The sequence below is a fragment of the Plutella xylostella genome, chromosome 21 (genome assembly GCF_932276165.1).
Source record: "Plutella xylostella chromosome 21, ilPluXylo3.1, whole genome shotgun sequence".
NCBI lineage: Eukaryota > Metazoa > Arthropoda > Insecta > Lepidoptera > Plutellidae > Plutella > Plutella xylostella.
The window spans coordinates 1,741,790-1,763,266 of record NC_064001.1 but is presented as its reverse complement, the minus strand read 5'-3'; the positions used below and the strand labels follow the sequence as shown (position 1 = coordinate 1,763,266).

General features: G+C 34.1%; 1 protein-coding gene across 1 annotated transcript in view; it reads right to left on the bottom strand.

Annotated features, from left to right (window-relative positions):
• The window catches only part of LOC105381030 (adipokinetic hormone/corazonin-related peptide receptor variant I), a 92,098-nt gene that overhangs the window by 34,551 nt on the left and 36,070 nt on the right, over nt 1-21,477 (bottom strand). Inside the window, exon 4 of the mRNA XM_048628608.1 lies at nt 6,486-6,690. Coding sequence (XP_048484565.1) covers nt 6,486-6,690 — 205 coding nt within the window. The remainder of the gene's footprint in view (nt 1-6,485; nt 6,691-21,477) is intronic.

The following is a 21,477-nucleotide window of genomic DNA, read 5'->3' as shown; positions in this document are numbered from 1 at the left end:
ATCCAAATTACAAATTCAATGCATTGTAAAATTTACTATTGTGAGTATGTAAGTGATTAATATCACTTAAATTCAAAATATTCTTTGGTACTATAAAAACATTCCTTGACTAGCCATTTTTTTTAACCCATATTTAAATTAATTATTTGCATTTAAAAATTAAGCTGCTAAAAATTAAACTATAAAAATAAATTAACTAAATAATCCACCACAAGCCAGATATTGCTGAAAATTAATAAATAGTATGAAAGTAAATATATATATCAATAAATTCAGACCTATATTTTTTTTTAAATTGTGATGATAGTAAACCAATAAAATAATCATTACCTAAAGCTTATAAAAAAAACCAAAAATAAAACCGTTTATATGGTATTTTTCTTGTATCAAAATCGCATTCATAAAGAGATTTATATTATGTCACAGTTTCGTAACGCTAAAACCGATAATATCTTTCCCATTTATCCCATTATCTTATACTTATATCCCATAGAAAAGATAGCACTAGATGTATCATAACTATTGTTATAAAAACGTATCAAAGTTCAATTACAGATTTGGAGCGATGCATAGCTTTATTCTTTGAATCCATATAACAAAAAAACATACTTCTCACAAAAATGGTCACACGCTCAACAGATATCGTATTTCGATCCGCCGCACATGCAGTGAAGAATTTGATGATCCTGCATATTGGGAAATCATGTCATGTAACGATGCAACAATTAAGCTAAAGTTTAACAGGTCTAAATTTAAGTTATTATTTTTGAATTTCATTTTTTTAAGGAGATCATGCATTGGTAGTATAAAATAGAATCAGAAAACAGTAAACAGAAATATGCAGTAGTCAAAAAAATTTATGCGTGAGATAATTAAATAAAATATACAAATAAAAACTGATGATAATAATACTGTTACAGTCAGAGAGTTAAGTACAGTTAGAGTCAGAGAAACCTGACCACCTGTAAATTTTTTCATTAAATTAAAATAATTTAAGGATTCGGCATTTCTAAAAATAATATTAAAATATATCTCAATAGTATAATGAAGTTCCAGTATCAACATAAATTTAAGTAAGTACCAACATATTATTCGAAATGTACTTACACTTCAGATAAATATATATTATAATGAAAATTAATTGGGTAAACTAATAAAGATATTACAACTACGTACCAGAATTAGATTAGGAAATATGATTTCGAAAAATAGTTACTGATTTTAAACATAGGTACCCATAAATAAAAATTATAAAGTTTGGAATGTAAAGAATAAAAATTATAGAAAATAAATATTTGATACGGTTACGTTAATATAATGGTTTAAAAAGAAAACAAAATCGTAATAAAAGAAAGAAGAGTAAAATATAGAGTGTAAAGTTTATTTTGCGAGCAAAGACACGGCTGGATGTAGTATTAAAGATCTTTTTGTCGTTCCAAGAAATGATGATTAGGTACGAATCGTCTTGTCGTCGTCGTATGTAGATAAGCGAAGGGTATAGATGTCGATGTACAAGTATAAAGATTGTTTAGTACTCTTTTGAGACTAGGGATTGATTAGTTTTGTTAATTGAATGAAGATCTATGAATTATGGTGAAAATGGTTATGAGTAAGCAATGATAAAGAATATTAGGTAATGTATGAAGGTTCAGTAGCTCATGTGCACGTGAGAAATGTATGGTTGAGGAAACTTTGGTCAGTGAATAAACAATTGGACTGATCACCCAAGCGTTAAGAATATTTTATTGGCCGAAGGATTCTAAAGGACATGAGTAATATAAAGAAGGTAATACGAGTAAGGGACATACAGAGCGCAATTACCAAGATAATTAGCGATTACGTATGGTCAGAGGACTTATATAAATAAAAAGTAAATAGCAAAGTCATCGAAGGTACATATGGTAGGGTACAACAAGGTGTCACGTCCTTATTTCTGATCATAGTGCGGTCGAGAACCCTCCGTGAAGAATTTTGGAATTGCCTAAGAGTAGAGCTAGTTTAAATGTGCCCTTGTAATATTTATGGAATATGTGTTTTTTATATTATAATTATTATAGAGTCGACTCTCGTTGTTTTGCGTACCCTGCAGATAAATATATAAATAAATAATGAAGACCAGGCCTGGCCCACCAAAGAGTGGAAATAATTATATGTACCTTTTCGTAAATGTGTATGTGTGAAATGAAATAAAGTATAAATAAATAATAAAAGATGACTTTAAAAATAAAAGAAACTGAATGAAGAAAAGTATACGCAAATAAATGAAATAAAGTATAAATAAATAAAGATGATTTTGAAAATAAAAGAATATGAATGATGAAATACATACGCAAAATAAATGAAATATTTTGAAAATAAAAGATTAAATGAATGATGATAAATATACGCAAATAGATGAAATGAAGTATAGATAAATAAAGATGATTTTGAAAGTAAAAGAAATAAATGAAATAAAGTATAGTAAATTACGAAATAAATATATATTTTTTTTTAATATAGAAAGAGAAAGAAATAAGGTTATAATGAATTGAATTAATAACTTACGTCAGTAAATATTAAAAAAAAAATTAGAAAGTTTTAATCATAATGTAGTAAATAAATCATATAAATGAATAATTTTCTTTAACAATTTTAAAGTACAATCAAGGACAAATCCTTCTATAATCATTAGATAATTTTGAATTTTAGTTGGACACAACTTGTGTTAAATGAGTTTCTTGTAGGGCAAGTACCTATGTACTGAGTTGAATTATATTGAAACTAAATAATTATCATGAATATCGAAACATTTAATATTGTTTTTTTAAATAAATTACTATGATTTACATTTAAAAATATGTTTAGAGTAATACATTTTAAGGGTACCTATACATATACAGCTATACAGATGTAATAAAAATAAAAGATTTTTAAATAGAGATTTATTAAAGATTAATAAATACATTTATGTTTGGGTAATCAATTATCAACAAGCGAGTCGTCAACAATGCGTCAACATTACTTTATGTTAAGATAAAATATATGTTAAGTTTTGAGGAAACTTATAATTGTACTTATTGTTTCATTTTATATTGTATTAATGTGTGCACTATCATAATAATAAATCTTTTCAGAATCAGAATTTGCAATAGGAAATTAATACGTAATATATTATGTTAATACTTGGTATACATTAAGATATCCGTAACTAAAATTGTATTAAAAAATAAATAAAACTAAAATATTAATAGTCCGGAAATTATATTATTCTTTGTTGGATATAAAGTGCACACTTAAATTCTTAATGTTAACTTTACGTGTTTAACCATGTAATCAATGAAAAAAAAAAAAGCTTTGATGTCAACGATGTGGTTTAATTTTTGTGTTCAGTACAAAAACACTTGCAATAACTTATTTCTATAAAATCAATTTAAATTTTAATGTTTATACATTTATATAGAGTTTGTACGTAACTAATAACATACCCGAGTTTTCATATTTTTTTAAATTAGGATTTTCCTGTATATAAAAAGATTCAAAATGTATTTTTTTTTGTTTAAAAGCAACCAATTTTAAGTAATTTTGTGAACTTAAGTAGTAACATATTAGTAACCTTGGAGAAGAACGAAATTTAAATGTCTGATTATTCTGTATCTGTAATTACTTGTAAAAATCTATTGGAGTTAAACCCTGTCAAACGACACGGTTCATAAGGGCGTCTTGCACAACAAAGTTAAATAAAATTAAATAGTTTGTCTCTTACTCTGATAGTATGATGTCAGAGCAAGAGGTCATAGATTTAATTTTATTTAACTTTGTTATGCAAGACGCCCTAAGACTCTTTATAAACAGTTTTTTTTGTGGAAATACAGTTATTATTTTCATGATATCTCAAAAAACAGAAATCTCAAAGAAAACAATAGATGGCATCAATCTTATGTAAGTATAAAGGAGAACTTAATGCTACTAGCAGTATCTTCTTCTCTGACAAGAATAGCCCCACAGCGGGTAATGTATCGTATAATAAGGCGTCGTCCACACGCACAAGTCTCGTTTCATTACAGACAAAATTACACATTCCGCTAGTGTGGATCTACCCTTATTATGTGAGTATATGGCCCTTATTAATTTTATTACAGTAAATATACTTGATATTGGACTATTAAGAGCAGAATTATGATTATGAGTATTTTTTTTTCCTTAAAGGGATTAATAATAAAAGAATACGGGTCTATTTTCAACGTATCTGGAATAGTAATAATGCAACTTATAATACTAAAGCTACTGTCAATGGCAATTCGATACGAAGTCAGAGGGGTATATAAACAGAGGGAACAGGCAGCGTAATAAGTAGGCTCCTGTGTAATAAACGAGTGAAGCATGAAAATATTGTAACTGTGTTTTATTTTGTATTTTAAATCTGTGTGTTCAGAGAGTGAAACAATTGCGCAAAGAAAACAATACGACGGCGTTGACGTTGACTTGTAAAGGAAAGGCATTAAATTTCCCCACGATCTACTTAGGTTTGTTTACTCTTATATTAAGTACTTCGCGATTATTATTAGTCCTATGAAAATAACACACCTTTTGGAAGTTAAACCACTTAGAAGTTTATTTCCGTAACGGGGAGGTACATAATAATAAGTTTACTTATTAAACTTTTTTTTTATCATAATGAGTTCAAAAAATAAGCTCTAATTACGTGTGAGTGAAAAAAACACTCTCGAAAAGTGGACTGTAGGTACCTAGTTTAGACAGATTACAGTACAGATTAACCGAACTTTCCGATAGAAACAGCCGTTTTAAACGTTTTTAAAGTGAACTTCTAGGTTCTTGGTGCTAGGTTATAAGAAAAGGTATTTTTTTCAAAATTGAATGTGTGTCTGATCGTTTTAGAATGAAAAGAAATGCCACTTTTTGAAAGAAAAAAGGTTTTTTTCAAAATATAAGGTCTTCAGACGTGAATTTCAGTCAAGGTTGGGTTTCGGCGAGGTTTAATCTCACAAAATGATTTAATGAATTCTGTTGATTGCTATTCCTAATCATAACCACATCAATTCATTCCACGGTCACATTAATTAATGAATATTTCAATCTATTCTGCTATGTATAAATATGTATGTATGCTAGGTAGGTATCTTCCTATGAAACTGATATTAACTTCCGCGAAGCTTTATACAGGGTGTTGCAAAAAGGGTATACTAAGCCGAAACCTACATGTGCAGCATAGTATATCTAAGCCCGAAACTGAAATCAGAATTTCAAAATTCGTGATTTTGTTTTATCAATTTCCATAGAAACTATGCTGGTCACGTGACCTTTTATTCGTGAGAATGACTTTTTTTCGCAAATTTTGAAATTCTAATTTCAGTTTCAGGCTTAAATATACTATGCTGCACATGTAGGTTTCGGCTTAGTATACCCTTTTTGCAACACCCTGTAGAGTAGTTATCTAAACTATTTAATAATTTAAGGAGGCGTTGTAGGCGGTTTAAAAGCAAGGCAGACGAAAGTAAAGGAAGGTAAACTAATTCATTTATAAGACACGCCTAGATTCGAACATATAAACTCTGATACGATATGATAATTTATTAAATTCGTCAACACAGCTCCGATACCTATAAATAATTTGTTTAAATTATACTTATCTAAATAACAGTTTCCTCAGTCATTTTCAGATTAAATTTCAGTGAGCACTTATCCGATAAATAATGCATGAACAGAAAATGATGTTGTGTGGTTGTTATAATTTAACGGATTATGTTAATAAATTAATAAATCACAACAGATTTTGTTATGGAATGTTTTAATTCAGTTATTATAATTTCATAATATTATAGGATTATAAGCTTAGGCAGTGGAACCGCAAAATGTTCCGTTCCATCATCGTAAATGAAATATTTTTTTAATTATAATTAACGTCGTAAATTATTACATTTTATTACATCAGTTCATTAGGCCGGTATAAGGATTCTACATTTTGCGGCTGATCTAATGAAATACTTGCCTACCTTAATTCATTGCTCTGTGGTTTTTCAAATTAAATTCTATTGGAGAGGTGGGCTTCCCTCCTGAGCAATTTTGTCATTATCAGTTTTTTTATTTCAAAACCAGACTGGAAAATACATATGTTATAAGATTGTTGTGTATCAGTGGTAGGACAGTAGATAAACGTGAACACGGTAATATTGTTTGACAGGACTATATCTTATCGGGTGTTTTTGGTAAATTATTTTGTAAACAGAAATCTTCCTCTTCCAGTCTATAAAGTCGCTTCTACATCTAAATGGTGTCTCGAAGTATGATTGATTTTTGTTTTTTTTGCTTCGTAGTTTATGTTACCGCGAGTGTTCTTAGCCATGGCGCATGAAAATCTGTTCAGTCGTTTTAAAGTTATGCGACTTTTAGTTTTAAATGTCGGGGGTTTTTAACGTTGGCTATTTTAATTTGGTGACCAATAAAGATGCAGAGACACATCACAACCTAAACTACTAAGCAACACTCACCTCCCAACTCCTTGCTGTTCCTGTGTATCTCTTGAAAGATGCACAGGTAGCAGACGGTGATAATAACCAGCGGCACAAAGTACATTGCGCAGAGGCAGAACACGTTGTAGGCGACCTCCTGCTGTTCCGAGCTGAAGGCTTCAAACGACACGCACTGCTCGAAGCCAACGATGCGAGGGTGCCGCAGTACGCGGAACACGATGCTCTGTGGACAAACGTATACTGCGTTACCACAAACACTTTAAACATTGTTTAACAATGTGGTCTGCCGATTTACACTCACGGGCAATGAAAAAGTTCCATTGAAAAAAACACCAAATTACTCCTAAACCGACAAAAAATAACTTAATGACACCTTCTGCAATATTTAAGTACAATTAACGACGCATCAGAATATTACCAAAAAATTACCTAAATATTTTAAAAAAATCTCCTTTCAAATGTTTTAAAAAAATGGGGTCATTTTATAAGTGGAACTGTTTCTTTGCCCGTGAGTGTATTTCTAAGCGAATATAAAAGTCTATACATTTTTACCATCATTAGGTATCTCTGTGCCATAGATTCTGTAATAGAGGGCGAAAAGATATAGGCTGAGATCTGAGATGTAGAAATTTTACCGCATGAACCTAATGCCTGACTTAATCTTCAAAGAGCTGGATCATACTGTTTAGTGCAAAAGTAGATGTAGGTAGGTACACTGCAGGGTAAATAAGATAGATTCAAAAGTGATGCAAATATTACATGCAACAAACTAAGCAATGTACGTTTACTAAACAGTGTGTGAATCAGTCACCGTGTCAGTGACGCACACTATCTGGTTCAGCGTTTGTCTGAAATCTGAAACATGGGACAACGTGGACTCGGGTGTGCCCTCATCTGAAAGGATTAGCCAGCGAGATTAGAGGTCACTTGCGCAATACCCAGGGTCCGTGTGACGGACGACTTACCTAACCTATACTTATTAGTTTTTTTTTTTTTTTTATTTTTTTTTATTTTATTTATTTTAATAACTGAACAAACAGCCAAACAAACAATGATTAAATACATTTGACACAAATAATAAGGCCTACAGTTCAGATAGATTAACTAATTATTTGAATTTGTTTTAAGGGAAATGATGACAATAAAGTAGTGAAACTATTCAGTAGATGTGTTTTTGAATGATAAGTTAATAAAGGCTCGTTTCGTGCATTCTAAATCTATAATAATTAATATTATAGGTATTTTTTCGGGCTTTCACTTGAAACGACATTTAGGGCTACTTGCACAAACATTTAAATCTAGATTTAGTGTCAAATCTCGATTTAAGAAACGTGAATCCATATGAAATTGGACACTAAAGCGAGATTTAATATGTTGGTGCAAGTGGCCCTTAAACAAAAATTTTGTAGACTTCAGTAAGTATTATTGTTATCATTTCCTTGCCATAAGGCTTGCGTTCACAAACTTTTTGGCGCTTCCTGAGTTAGTTCAGTAACTTTGCACTCTACGCAATTTGCAACTCAATCTCAATGATACTTCAGAAAACTAAATTTTCGATTTATCCTGTCAACCGCAAATTGTGACGACTCCAGTAGGAAAAATATTCGCGAACGAACTGAGTTTGCGGCGTTTTGAGAGGGACAAAACAGTTTATTAGTTAAAACGTAATGTAACTTTTCTATGAATACGTGGGATAGTGTTTTTTCAGACTACAGGTTAAATAATAGGCATTGGTCGTTCTTCATACTTACAAAATTATCATTTACAATCCTCTTTATTTGCACCAAAAACAGAAACAATACAAAATAAAAACAGGACAAAAAGGTGGCCTTATTGCTTATAGCAATCTCTACCAGACAACCTTTGGATGGAAGAGAGAGGTTTATGATCACGATAAAAGCTTAAAAGCTCTTCCATACTAACTAACAGCGTTACTGTATGGAAGTTTATTACAAGTTTTTTTTTAAAAAGTAAGTACTTTATTTTGGCATAAGTATATTTAAGTAGCTGCACCTACTCATACTTATATTCCTGAATTCGAAAGGTAATTTTATTCTAATTGCTGTTCCTGGAAGACTAAATTAAACTTAACTCATTAAGTTTCATGTACTCTGCCTACCTCGCAAGCGAGTAAACGAAGCCTTCGTGTGTGTTTTTGTAAATTGAGTGTCAATCTACTACAGTACAGACGTTTATTAAAAAAAATATGCCTATTTTTAAAACCATTAAAGTAATGGTTAAGCTAAAAGATATATTTTTTTAAATAAAACTAAGGATTATTTTACTGGTTCTGCGACAATTGTTACACCCACCCACAATCATTTTCTTCTTAAATTTAAGAGCCTTGTCAGCCTTGTTCTTATATCCACGCTATTTTTGTCTCTCTCGGTATTTACTCATTCATTACTACTGTCTGTCGCAGGACTTTGTATTACATCTGTCCAGATTAATTACTACTGAAGGCCTATTCGGGAAACATGGAGGAAGCGAAAAATAAAAAAAGAAAGAAAAAAAATTACACGGTGACATCAAAATAACAAGATAAACAAACAGGAACAAACACATATAAGTCGATACACACAGTTATGAACAATATTACACAATATCAAATAATAATAATAATAGAGCTTCCACTATATTATTGTATTTTTCACGTTCCCTTATTGTCTGGTAAGTAAAGTTGATTTTCCTTTGCAGTCATCAAATGCTATAAAATATGTATGGCATTTCAAATGTAAAAAAAAACAATATAATAAGATAACATTATTGTCTACAATAAGTACAATAAGTAAAGTAATACCTGGCATGACTGCCCATTATTAAGTGGGCTTTATAATTGCAACTACCATTATGCAGCACTTTCTATAAATCAATTTTAATAATTTAGGTCGTATACAGAAAAAAAGTTAAAAAGTGCTTGTCTGTTTCCAACTTTATTTTGAAAATGAAAGGATTCCGGCACAATGCACAGCAGAGGAGACTATTATTAAGGGTTATATACTTTGAAAATCATAAGTAAATACCTACAGTCAGATACAAATGCAACTGGTAAAAGATAGCACATTCGTTCATTCAAACATTGACGGTTTGTTAATTTGACAAGGTATAAAAGTGTACAGCTATACTTACTAGTCTATAGGTACTTATGAAGCTAACAGTGCACAAGGTGCCAGATGACACCTTGCCATTTGCAATCTTTCACCCGACTGGACTTTCACTAACTACCTTTCAACTGACCCCTTAGCATGAATTTTCATCGTGAACGTGACGTGAAATTACGCGATGAATTTTGTAGGGAAATTTTAGTTCTGCTACCAGGGGCGCTATTCATATTTTCATACAAAATTACTCGATGAATTCTACTTCACGTTCACGACGAAAATTCATGCTAAGGGGTTAGGTCTGAGAGTCCATTTGTATTATGATTCTGAGAATAAAACTTAATGAAGCTCGCTATTGTCGCCTTCACAGTCGTCGAATCCATTAAAATATTAAAATTATTCTGAGAACCGTCGCTCGGGCGCTGAACTAGAGATTTGGGATTTTCCGGATAAAGATTTGATGCCACATTCATAGTCGTTGTCTGTTTACAACAGTTTTCATCGTGATATGTTAACTTAGTGCCAATTTCTCCATTCTCGGTTAGAGCATAACCAGGGAGTAGTGGTTAACTTTTGACACATCTGTCATGAATTATATATGGAGATGACGTTTAATTTATAAATCAATCCCCGTCGGTTAGATAACCGACAATGGAGAAATTGTCACTTAGACTTTCAGCCTGACACAAAGAGTCGAACCTCGTGTGTTTGTTGTCGATTTAGGAGGGTATTAATGAACATAGGAAACGCCTCCTAAGTTCTATGAATGGGGAGGATGGTATCTGTGACTGTACGAGATTGGACTATCCCCATTATTAACTCCTGAGAGAAAAGAGTGAGTAAAAGTAGTAGGTCTAATTTCAACAAAAATATACAAAAAGTACTTAAATAAATGACGCACAGTGAATGTATATGTGTCGCAGGCATCTGGTTTAATCTCCTTTTTGATTGAACCACTAGCCGGTTCATTGGATGGCGCTATTCAGTTGTATAACTAAAGGACAACTCGTCACGTCGTTGATTGTAACGTTCGACGTCTTGACTGAACGTCATTCAGCGAAGTCGTTGAATGGGATATAGTATAGTAACTTTGTAATGTCTGGTTAGGGTGAACATGACCAGACAAGAGTCAGAAAAGACTATGTTACAAAGCTATTATCTCACAAATCAACTAAACAATAACAATAAACGTCATATTGTTGTTCATAATTATCCAGTTTCGCCACATTTTTTTCTTTGAAACTATCCGCCCGCGGCGTAATAATAGGTAAATCCATGTTTTCACACAATTTTAACACAAATAACGTGCTTTAAAGCTAATTTATTTGCAAAAAACTAACAATATAGGTGCTTTTTGTGTCAGCTGTTAGCTGTTAGACGCCATATTTGTTTTATTCACCACCTGACTGATTTTAAGTCAGCTAACTAGTTGGACGCTTTTGTGACGCTTGTACAATCAACATTCGGCCTAGTCATACAACTGAACAGCGTCATCCAATGAACGGGCTAGTGGTTCAATCAAAAAGGAGATTAAACCAGATGCCTGCGACATATACATATTTAAAGATAAGTACAGCGGACTTATTGGCAAAAGCAATCACTTCACGGATACGTAGTTTCTTTGGAAACAGCACTTTAAAGAAGAAAATTAAACGTTTATTCGGTGCCTCTCTTTGATATTGAATTAAATAATATTATATATATTCACTTGTAGGTATTGAAAGAGTCCCTATATTCAATTAAAGTAAAAAGTTATGCAAATGTTTTTTTTTGACTGTAAGGGCCAATTTCTCCATTGTCGGTTATCTAACCGACAGGGATTGATTTATAAATTAAACTTCATCTCCATATAAAATTCATGACAGATGTGTCAAAAGTCCACTACTCCCTGGTTATGCTCTAACCGAGAATGGAGAAATTGGCTCTAAAAGTCAGGTATTATTACAGAAATCAGTAAATAAATATTTTCAAGAACAAATTGTAAAAATGGCTAACAGAAAACAATTTCTGTAGCCTACAAGAATTTTTAGAGTAGTTAATAATGTAAATATTAGTTTGTAAGTACCTACTCTAGAAATAATGATTTGCATGCTAATATAATTTGGCTAAACATGAGCACTTTTCGATAATATTGACATCTATGTAATACCATGTTTTACGCAAATAAAGTATTCTATTCAATTCTATTCTATTCTATTCTATTCAAAATAATTAAGTAAACAGCAAGTTCACAAAAATCACGAGTCAAGTTTCTTACATCAAAATTATAAAATGAGAATGTTTCGACGACCGAATGGCGTAGTGGTTAGTGACCCTGACTACTGAGCCGATGGTCCCGGGTTCGATTCCCGGCTGGGGCAGATATTTGTTTAAACACAGATATTTGTTCTCGGGTCTTGGATGTGCCCGTAAAATGGCAATAGGCCCGCCCCCTATTACATTGGGACTAACATAACACTCTGGCGAAAAGTGGGTGCAGCAATGCACCTCTGCCTACCCTGCAAGGGAGTACATTAGTACAAGGCGTGAGTGCGTGTGTGTGTGTGTGAGAATGTTTCCTCCCAATTACTAAATTAAACTCATAAAGAGTTAAACCAGAGATAATTGTTTAATTAATTACCTTGTACACTTTGTTTCCCAGAAGATTGATGTTCTGGTCTCAGTAAATACAGTCTTGGCCGCATCCCTTTGTATAATTACTTACAGTAAAAGCGTTACCGTGTAGAATAAATTTAATCTCGTTTTGGGTATAAATCTGTGTGGATTAAGAAAAAAGGACCGCTTTTTACTAGACTGCTAAAAATGCCTAAAATTTAGGTGATAGGACGATGAATATTCATATAAGTTCACTAGCTGTTGCCCGCAAGCTTCGCTTCGCCTTAAAAAGATTTCCTGTAAGAATTCTGGGATAGCCTATGTTCTTTCTCAGGGTCTAGGCCATATATATACCAAATTTCATTCAAATCCGTTCCGTAGTTTTGGCGTGAAAGAGTAACAGACAGACAGACAGACAGACAGACAGACAGACACAGTTACTTTCGCATTTAAAATATTAGTTAGGATAACGATTACACTAAAATCATAATTCCCTTTTAAACCTTCCATGTCTTCTAACAAATATCAGCCCTGTACCTACAGCGTATTGCAAAAGTGGTATACTTAGACTAAAAGAAAAGTCGTAGAACAAAAGTGGTTCCGTTTGAGACCCAGAGTCACGCCTTTTCGGCCTTTTCCCTGTATAGTATATATAGTATAGTATAGTAGCATAGAATGAGTACAATATACATTACAATTAATAAATTGTTTCCTTAAAAACCTTTTTTTGGTGTTAGCACTATGAGAAAAGTGACAGAACAAGATGGGTTCGGGCAGAAAACTTTTAGACAAGAAGCAGTGTAAAGTGAAATAAAAGTAATGGTGAAGTTAGTTTTATGGCTCTAGGACTATCAAACAAAGGGACTATTAAACTGATTGGTACTTTTGCACTCTTGAAAAAGTTTAAGCTTTTTTTAGCTTACATTTTGTTGGTTGACGGCTCTTAACTAAAAGGCAATATCGTTTGAGTAGGCTAAAAATATGAATTATAAACGTTTTTTGGTGTTGTAAAGTTATCTTTGTCAGACTCTACCATTTATTAAATAAATAAATAATAAATAAATATGTGGGGACATCTCACACACGGCCATCCGACCCCAAGCTAGGCAGAACCTGTGTTATGGGTGTCGGACAGCTGATATATCTACACAAATACATTATATAGATAGACTAGCTGTTCCCGCGCGCTTCGCTTCGCCTTAAAAAGTTTTCCCGTGGGAATTCCGGGATAAAAAGTAGCCTATGTTCTTTCCCATGGTCTAGACCGTATGTATACCAAATTTCATTCAAATCCGTTCAGTAGTTTTGGCGTGAAAGAGTAACAGACAGACAGACAGACAGACAGACACAGTTACTTTCGCATTTATAATATTAGTTAGGATACTAAATATAAATATCAACACCCAAGACCCGAGTACAAATATCTGTCTTTAAACAAATATCTGCCTCAGCCGGGAATCGAACCCGGGACCTTCGGCTCAGTAGTCAGGGTCACTAACCACTACGCCATTCGGTCGTCAACATTATTTATTTAATAATTATTTAAGTAATTCCTCCATCCAAAGATTGTCTGGAAGAGATCGCTTTTAGCATTTACGCTGCCTATTGAGTAATGTCCACTGTATAAATTGTTATTTATTTTCTATTCTACCATCTTGCCTGAGAATTGAGCTTTCTAGATGGGCCATGGTACTAAGTAAATAGAGGCTGTGTTGTTTATATCTACCGAGCCTCTCACAATAGAGGGGAATAGAATCGATTTGAAGGACTCTTAAGGATTTACTAAGCAAAAGGCTTTAGGCTTTGTTAAGCAAAAGCAGAAAAGGGTTGCAAAATAAATGATTAAGATAATTGAAGTTAGACAGTCAGTACCTACTGTATCTATGCTGTTCGGGCCACAGACCGTTTAGTTTAGGTTGTATAAATTAAACTAAGAAATTGTTTACTTTCAACCACACTACTATTTTTTGCAACATAAGGGGTGATTTTTTAATGGACAGATAAACGCTATCTGACGAATAAAAATGTTGCTGTCACTATCAAATACAAACATTCAGTAGCGACACACAATTATTGCAGCATCACAATTATTCCCCAGATAATCCTTATCTGATCATAAAAAAATCAGCCCTAAATAAAATTAATAATGCAACAAACAATAAATTATTTCACAGATAAAAATCGGTGGAGCGGGATTATCTTGTTAATGTCCCCCCCCATAAGGTTGAAAATCGCAAGAAGCCGTTACTAATAAAAATATCCAGTACATTCACACGGCCAATAAAATTGCTTTATTGGATGCTCCTTACGACATACTTTCGTTTGCAATTTGCTTTCGTAATTTTCCGAAACACTGAGCGGCTCTGAGGGGTCACTATATGACGAAACACGAGGTTTCGAAGCGTTGTTGCGCGAACTAAAACTCTATCTCGTTGTATTAAACGTGCCGATTGCACGACAGCTCTCGTTCCTTCGTTTTTCGTCTGTATAGAGTAACCCTCCTGATATTCACGTACTTCATAATCCAAGTTGGACATAATGAACATTACACTGATATATTATATTATGAAGGCGGAAGTTTGTGAGTGTGTGAGTATGTTCATCACTTTTCCACGGTCGAGCAAATTTTGATGAGATTTGCCGAATTGCACCAAGGAACTTTAAGCTAATGTCTGATTTAAATATATGTAAGTATGCCTCTTTCTGTCGTATACTGTCAAATCAAAGCAGCAATACATTTAAGGTCGACATTAGTTTAAAGTTTCTTTCTGCAACTGACACCTTTTTTGGTTCCCTGATTAAGAGTTATTTAGGAGTTGGTTCATCAAAGTCGGATTGAGAATTCAAAAATATGCTTATTTATTGACGGTTGCACATTATAAAATCACCTGGTTGCAAGGCAGCTGAAGATTAATTATGAAGAACAAATAACAAGTCAGTTGCTCTATATATTATGTATGTGGGTGATGTTAAAAAATTTAAAGCCTGAAGACTAAGGTTCAATCAGTGTGTTCTGCCTAAAGCCAACATGCACAAAATAAAAGTCGCACAAAGGGATATGGAGCGCGCCATGCTCGGCATCTCTCTTGTGGATCGTGTGCCCAATGTCGAAATTCGACGTAAAACTCGTGTGGATGACGTGGGTAGCCGAATCACAAGATTAAAGTGGAGATGGGCAGGACACTTGGTTAGGAGGGACCACGGCAGGTGGACTGGGGCAGTCACAGAGTGGTGGCCAAGAACTGGCAAACGAGGAATAGACAGACCGCCGGCCCGATGGTCTGATGACATTGTTAAGGTGGCCGGTAGACACTGGACTAGACTCGCACAGGACCGGAAGAGATGGCGTGATAGGGAAGAGGCTTATACCCAGCAGTGGGCAGATACGGGCTGATAATGATGATTATGATGATGATGTGGGTAGGTACCTACTTAAGAGAGGATACCAAATAATATTAATAGCTTATTGTCACATAATATAATGATACTGTGGATACTTACATCAATTTACCAAGTCAGTCCTGTCGTTATCAAGCTTTAGCGACACTCGTGAATACCAATTAATCAAGACTTAGTAATAAGTTACCGCAAGAATATGTAGCTATAGATTCAGGGCTTAGGAGAGCTAATCTTCGTATACGAAGCTTTGGAGACATGTCACGCAATCGGTACGTTTAATGCAACGAGATAGAGTCGCACTTAGCACATGAACGCTCCGAAACTTCGTGTTAAAGGGGGTGTAGCAGCGTGACCTACCGGACTCCAATTCTCGACATTTTAGACAACATCGGGACCTAATCTGCCTATCATAGTATCCGACATGTTGCTCTATGAGTGCAGCCAAAAGAGATGATACTTCGTTGAATACAGCGCCGCGGCTTCAGTGGTGGCACACCCGAGTCACGTTGTTCTATGGGCGGTAAGGACTCTACCAGTATTTTTTTGTATACTTATAACATTATGTCACATTACTGTGTCTGTCAGTTGCAAAAGAAATGACTTTGAATCCGAAAATCGTTGTCAAAACAAGGCAATAGGTACACAGATGAGAGTATACTACGAATTCGTTATCGTTTTGAAAACGCCCTTTGAAGACGAATAGAGCTCCAGAGATTAGTGTGTGTGATTCTAGCCTGCTTGTTGATTCCAGCAGCCAGTTGATGGAATGGCGATCAAATTGGGTTCGGAAAGGATATTGTATTACGTGAGGAACTAGCTGGGGTTCTAGTTAACGAATAATGAATATTCAATGCGTGGTTGGTCGTAGTTGTGGTAACTATTTGACAAGGCAACTTAATTTGATAATACATATAATTAAATAACTTTGAGAAAGCATACTCCATACTTAATAAAATAATATCAATTAATCAGGATCCAAGAGAGCTCCGCAATATAAGAGAATAGACGGGAGTGGTCAGCGTGGAACAGCTGATGCGCTTGGTGAAGAATAGGAGTATGCAGAGCTGTCAGCCAACCTCCAGTATTGGAGAGGCACTAGAAGAAGAAGAAGAAGAAGGATCCATTTCCGTGTTCATGACTTGAAATGAAGTCTTTCAATTTCAACACCCGAAAACCCAAAGATTTGTACAACGTACAGCAATGAAACACCGCTTCAGGTGAAATGTCTCCAGCAGCTATTGCCTTGATCAAACAAAAAACACGGATTGAAATGAAACCGTTTCGAATCCGCTTCGCTCCAGTTACACATTTGGCCGAGCGAATGATACTCAATTCAGATTGGAATTCAAATCATTTGCAAGAACAGAAGGGCTAGTACGGGGCGCAGTTAAGACGTGACAAAAGTTTTGCATCGCCCTCACTCACATAGCGCAGCCTCAAGAGTGAGCGCGACGAAGAACTTTTATCACGTCTTATTAGCGCCCCGTGCTACAGGGCCAGATGAGTACAGCAAAGTCTGAGTTGAACAGTCGTGTTGTGTAAACTATTTAATTGGAGTAAAGTCTCTTATGAAAACATCGTTACGTGAGCTTCCCTGAATATGAGAGTCCGCGTTGCCACTGAAGTCTTACGGCAAAAGCGGGAACTAAACTACTTATAATAGCGGGATCTGACATCTAATAAAATATAGGTATTTATTTCCGAATATGTTTACAGTACTTAATGTAGGCACTAGCGTAATTGAATTAAATTTGGTAGCGTGTTTGAATATCTTGGGTCAGTGGTGTTTTAAATGTAAATAGTAATAATATTCTGTGTTCTGCAGGGGGAGGTGTCCTGAATAGTGTGTGTATTTTCATAGATTTATTACATTACTGATCTTTCAACGTAAATGTATTTGTTCAACTTTCTATTTCTTCAACATCCTCCCCACGTGTTCCGTTTCTAAACAGTAAGATGATCCCAACAACACACAATCTAGCGAAGTGGGTCACAAACTAAATCTAGCTCCCGTATTAAGAAAGAATATTGACTTTCATTTATATGATCTTGATTCTTGATCTAAGATTAGATTTAATAAAAAAAGTGAAATATGTATCTTACATAGGTACCTACTAAGATATTTTTTTTTTTCGCAATGATGACGAATTAGTTTTAAGTAAGTACTCGTAGAAAAGTATCGCAAGACTTATTAATAAAGTGCGTTAGCTCTTGTTTATCTTATTAAAATAGATAACTACTTATAAATAGTTCTATATCTATAAAAATATTGTGTTAAGAAAGCAAACAAAACACACACGTTACAATGCTTTGATTCAATCCGCTTCAGCAGCGTAAACACAGTAATTCCAAAATATAAATAAACTAACAACTCTCTGTTATGTTCACTATAGCCCGACTAGCGACCACGTTTTTTTCATATTTTGTTTACAACTTTGAAACGGGAATATAAAGATTATTTTTCTTTGACATGGAAGTTAACTAATTTAGGAATGACGTAGTACGTCAGTGTCAAAAACAAATAATAGGGGCAAATTGTCCCTTTTATAAACTTTTTCTGGTTAAGGACTTGTTTCTGTTGCAACGTTAGCATTGCCAACCTCTACTCTGCTAGCTTTGTGATGCGTTTAAAAACGCGATCTCCCGGCGATAGCAATGAATACACAATCACATTGAAATCCAAACAAATGTGTTTAAACTGAGCTCTTGCACAAGTTGCCAGAGTTGCGAGACACGTGGATAGTTCAGTCGGAGCCTTATTCACTCTGTATCCAGTAGTATCCACGGAGCGGCTTACAACTAACTGGCAATTTAGGTATTTGTTCGTGGAAAACTTTCTACATGTGTATGTAACAATTTAACAATAAGCAAGACTAGGGAAATCACCCACTTCTCACGCCGGCGGCCGCTACACGGTTTCAATATCGACGTAGATAAATTTCACTATATCGCGATTCGCCATAAATACGGCTAATGCTTTTCTTTGCAAGAAGGTATACCTAGGTAAAGGAAAGCAGGCACCGACCAAGTACAGTTGTTCACGGACCATCCTAACTACTAAAATGCGAAAGTAACTCTGTCTGTCTGTTACTCGTTCACGCCAAAACTACTAAACGGATTTGAATGAAATCTGTTATACATATAGTCTAGACCCTGAGAAAGAACATATGCTACTTTTTATACCGGAATTCCCACGGGAAAACTTTTTAAGGCGAAGCAAAGCTCGCGGGATCAGCTATTATCTATAAAACTATAGTAGGTACATAAAACAAGTAGTTAGTTACGGAATAGGGATGCTGAATACCTCTGTTTGACTATTCGATTCTATTCAGTGCGACTGCTCTAAAGTTTGAGAACATCGATGGTAACTCCGTTTGACCATTGTTTAACGGAATTTAAACTTTATCACCGGACATTACGGGTACTAGGTAACACACAGTACGGTCAGCAGCGAAACTTCGGACCTCATAACGAGGTGAAGGGACTTACGGAACACGTGAATATTTCATCACATATACATCTCGGAGTGTTAGTTAGTCAGACACTTAGATGAACAATATACGAACAATATGGTGAGTCTTATGTGTATGTCGTGTACTCTGTGTAGACATAGCACTGGCACGTTGCATCGTGCCCTCTGTACTCTATGGTAACCCCTCTACCATAGACTATATGGTCGAACTCTATGGTTTTTAGCTTTTTAGTAATAAAGCGCCAAGTCGAATTATACGGTCGGTTGTTTCACTGCAATTAATAATAATTCTATATTATAAATATCTATCATATGTCACATACAACAACAAAGCTAAAACTCCGCATTTTGATTACTTACCCACTTTAAGTTCCACCTAATGAAAACCATTGTACCAAAGGGTAAAGTCACAAATCCTGTTATCGAACTTATTTTAAATAAGAGCTCAGTGTTAGAAGTGGGGTTTTATTTATCGATATATATATTTTTTTGTTATGTTTAATTTGCGCTAACACTCTATCTAGTTCGTATATTATTTATCTAAGTACATAACACTCATATAAACTCATAACGCTTGTATAACTGTCTGCACGTGTGTTAGCGGTAACTTTTCTAAAAGCGTACTCACCTTACACTACCGCTAAAATAAAGGGTTTTTAAGATCAGCCAGATGTTGCTAAAAGATACATTGTATAAACAACACTGTACTTATAAGATAGATATTTATGATATAAACAGTGCGACTCATGTTCAACAGTGAAATGATTGTGATTCAATTTACAGATGTTCGGAACACCGCCACCGTTTCAATTTCAAAGGTTTTTATTCCTTTGAAATTCTGAAAAACAATTTGGAATGGATTGGCAATAAATAAGAATGTGAAAAATTCGTGATGAGTACTATTAATCCAGAATGAATATTGCTTTAAATTTTGCCGCTTCAAATATTATACATACATCGGTACCATGTTTTATTCAGATCTAGCTGTTCCCGCGAGCTTCGCTTCGCCTTAAAAAGTTTTCCCGTGGGAATTCCGGGATAAAAAGTAGCCTATGTTCTTTCTCAGGGTCTAGACTATCTGTATATCAAATTTCATTCAAATCCGTTCAGTAGTTTTGGCATGAAAGAGTAACAGATAGACAGACACAGTTACTTTCGCATTTATAATATTAGTTAGGATAACCTGTTCCCGCAAGCTTCGCTTGGCCTTAAAATGTTTTCCCGCAAAGAACCCTCATCAAATATTTTATATACCAAACCATATATTATCGTACCTACCAGCCATTGCATTATCATTAATATGCGTCTCCATGACACGTTTTTTTGGCTCCAAAGCTCCTAAGTAACTAGGTACTTTGTGCTACTTATTGTGGGTTATGTACTTACTTACTACGGTACTTGTACATTGTAGGATGGCCTTATTTGTAGAGATCTTAAGAAGATTTGGAAGTCTGCTCTGAAGTGGGTACACAATATACCGATTATTCTAAGGATTATGTTTTGAATATTGTTTTCTTGCAAAAAGCTCGATTCAAGGTTATCCTGAAATTAAAATAAATTCCTTCTTCTGAGAAATCGTGTGCCTTCATTATGTTGTAACCTAACCCGACAAAATTCCAAATACCTACCTGAAAAATTTTCATTAATGAATGCAAAATATTGAACGGTTGAACAGGTTTTAATAAAGATACTAATCAATCATGTCTCGGACAAAAATCTCATACAAACGGGTCTATCAGTGATGGAGCTTTTTTATCAAAGGTGGGATAATTATTGCTTGGCTGAACCATAAACTCAAAATTGCAAAGCGAAATGCCCTATTATGCCCTATTCTGAAACTACTCAATCAAGACAAATCTACGTTGGTTGCGTTTCCCAGTAGGTAAACTGTTAGCCCGTTACATTTTGTTATCTTAATGGCTCGACCAATGATAAATTTGTAATGTTGTATCCATCCACAACAAATACGATAAATTTGCCAACGGCAGTTCTTAAAACAAAATTTGTATTTCAACTTCTAAACTTTTTAATACTTACATAAATTACTTCGGATGATTTAATTGGAATAATAGCAACAGCAACAAAAGTTAATTAACTTAATTTTGAAACTTTGCATAACATAATAATATAAACCTTAATTTGATGTGTTCTTTAATTAAATTAATTTATACTAAATAAAAATATTTTTTAAAAATTTCCCTAAATTTGAAATACGATTACGTCGAAATATACTACCTATATCGACGTAATCGAATATCAGACGTAAAATACAATGAAAGTCATCATATTTCCAGCTAATTAGGCTAATTAATTACATTGTGCATTTTTACACTGAATCCTACTCTTTTATTTTAATTTATGAATTCCGGAAATTAGTTTAAAAGCTGATAAGTAGACAGGATAGTTTTTAAACCGGAAGCCCACCAGTAAAACCTTAAAAGAC